Genomic DNA, 1,808 nt, shown 5'->3' with positions numbered 1-1,808 from the left:
TGAGCCCAGACAGGGCTCAATCTCAGGACCCATGAGATCATGACCCAGAACCAAAACCAAGACCAAAACCAAAACCAAGAGTCAATGCTGCACCATCTGAGCAACCCTGATGCCCCAACTGTAGGGCTTTTAAAATTTCAGATTATAGTTGGGCAGGAGGGGCATTAGAGCTGAGGTTTCATCCAAAAACTTTCAGGAATTTTACACACACACACACACACACACACACACCTGGGCTGGGTAGTATCTCCTCTTGATCAGAAAACACTTCCTGGCTGCTGTCCTTGAATGGAAAGCCCATGTACTTCCTTGTACTGAAAATCTTACTTCTGGCTCCCCAGGCTCTGGGCTACTTTCAGAGTTCTTGTAGCCGCCAGTGGGTATGGGGAGCACCTTCATGGTGGCCTGTGAGAGACAGACACTGAGCACTGAGGACTCACTGTAGTTACCTTGCTTCCATGTTTCCATAGAGGAAACAACCTAAAGAAATTCAGCAGTGGTCTTCAGTCTGGTACTCTGCCTCCTCTCTGCATAGAACTGCTTGACTGAAGTTGGCTGGGTTCCTCAGTCTCATTGTAGTGCCTTGTGGAGGCCTTTAAGCCTCTGCATATGCCCTTGTAGCACTGCCTTGACTGTCTCATTGCGGAGGGTAAGGATAAAGGGACTGAGAAAGGGGGTGAGGACTGATGTCACCAAGGTTATGGTCTTGTTGATTTCCACAGAATGTGCTTTGCCAGGCCTGACATAAAGGAAGATGGTGCTGCTGTAACCAATGAAGACTAGAGTGAGGTGGGACCCACAAGTAGAGAAAGCCTTCTGACGGCCGGTAGCAGATGGGATCCTCAGCACAGTGGTTACAATATACCCATAGGAGATGAGGGTCACCAGGAAGGAACTGAGGACAAAGGCTAAGGCCATCATGAAATCCCAGAATTCCAGAAGACTGGTGTCTGAGCAGGACAGCTGCAGCAGAGGTACGTTGTCGCAGAAGAAGTGGTTAATGATGTTGCCATGGCAATAATTGAGATAAACCCGGGAGAGGACAGTGGGCACCATGACTAGGAAGGGAGCTGCCCAGGCAGCCCCTGCCAACCTGACACACACAGCCCAGCTCATCAAAGTGTCATAGTGCAGTGGGTGGCAGATGGCCACAAAGCGGTCAAGGGCCATGTCTGACAGGATGAGGAAGGAGGTGGAACCTAGGGAAAAGTAGAAGTAGAACTGGACCATGCAGCCAGTGAAGGAAATGACTTTGTGGGTGACCAGCAGGTCTGAGAGCATCCTGGGCACTGCAGTCATGGTCACCAAGATCTCCAACAGGGAAAAATTACCAAGAAAGAAGTACATAGGAGTATGTAGGTGGGTGTTGGCTATGACTGTGATTATGATGACAGTGTTTCCTATGAAGGCAAGAAGATAAAGCACGAGGAAGGGCCCATACAGCAGAACCTGCAGCTCACCAAAAAAGGAGAAGCCCAAGAGGACAAATTCAGAAGGGTGGCTCAGATTTGCCATGATCCAGGAGCTGAGTCCCTGCATAGAAAGGAAACAAAAGACAGAGATGCAGAGGCAGAGATAGCAAGACAGAGAGACAAAGAAAGAGAGAAGGGGAGAAAGAGGAGAGAGAGAATATCATTGACCATGAAACAGAGACAGAAAGAGAACCGGGAGAGCAAGACAAAGTCCGTGGCCAGTGATAAACAGAAAGAGAAAACGGGGCAGATTGGGGGGGGGTGTCATAGAATCATGGAAAGCCACTGATAAGGAGGGAGACAGGAGTGGATTAAGGATTAAGTACTCTGCTACTG

At 49.2% G+C, this 1,808-nt stretch overlaps 1 protein-coding gene across 1 annotated transcript; it reads right to left on the bottom strand.

The window, feature by feature from the left end:
- Window positions 1–570: 570 nt before the first annotated feature.
- Window positions 571–1,515, bottom strand: LOC131830223 (olfactory receptor 6V1). Its single transcript, XM_059172557.1, has one exon. The coding sequence runs from the start codon at window positions 1,513–1,515 to the stop codon at window positions 571–573; it is 945 nt and encodes a 314-aa protein (XP_059028540.1).
- Window positions 1,516–1,808: the final 293 nt, after the last annotated feature.

Source organism: Mustela lutreola, chromosome 4 (genome assembly GCF_030435805.1).
Source record: "Mustela lutreola isolate mMusLut2 chromosome 4, mMusLut2.pri, whole genome shotgun sequence".
In the NCBI taxonomy this organism is placed as follows: Eukaryota; Metazoa; Chordata; class Mammalia; order Carnivora; family Mustelidae; genus Mustela; species Mustela lutreola.
The sequence above is the reverse complement of the archived record's forward strand: the minus strand, read 5'-3'. Positions and strand labels throughout refer to the sequence as shown.

Bases quoted from the DNA above. Each gene is read 5' to 3' on its own strand.
- LOC131830223 (XM_059172557.1), bottom strand. From the start codon at position 1,515: ATGGCAAATCTGAGCCACCCTTCTGAATTTGTCCTCTTGGGCTTCTCC.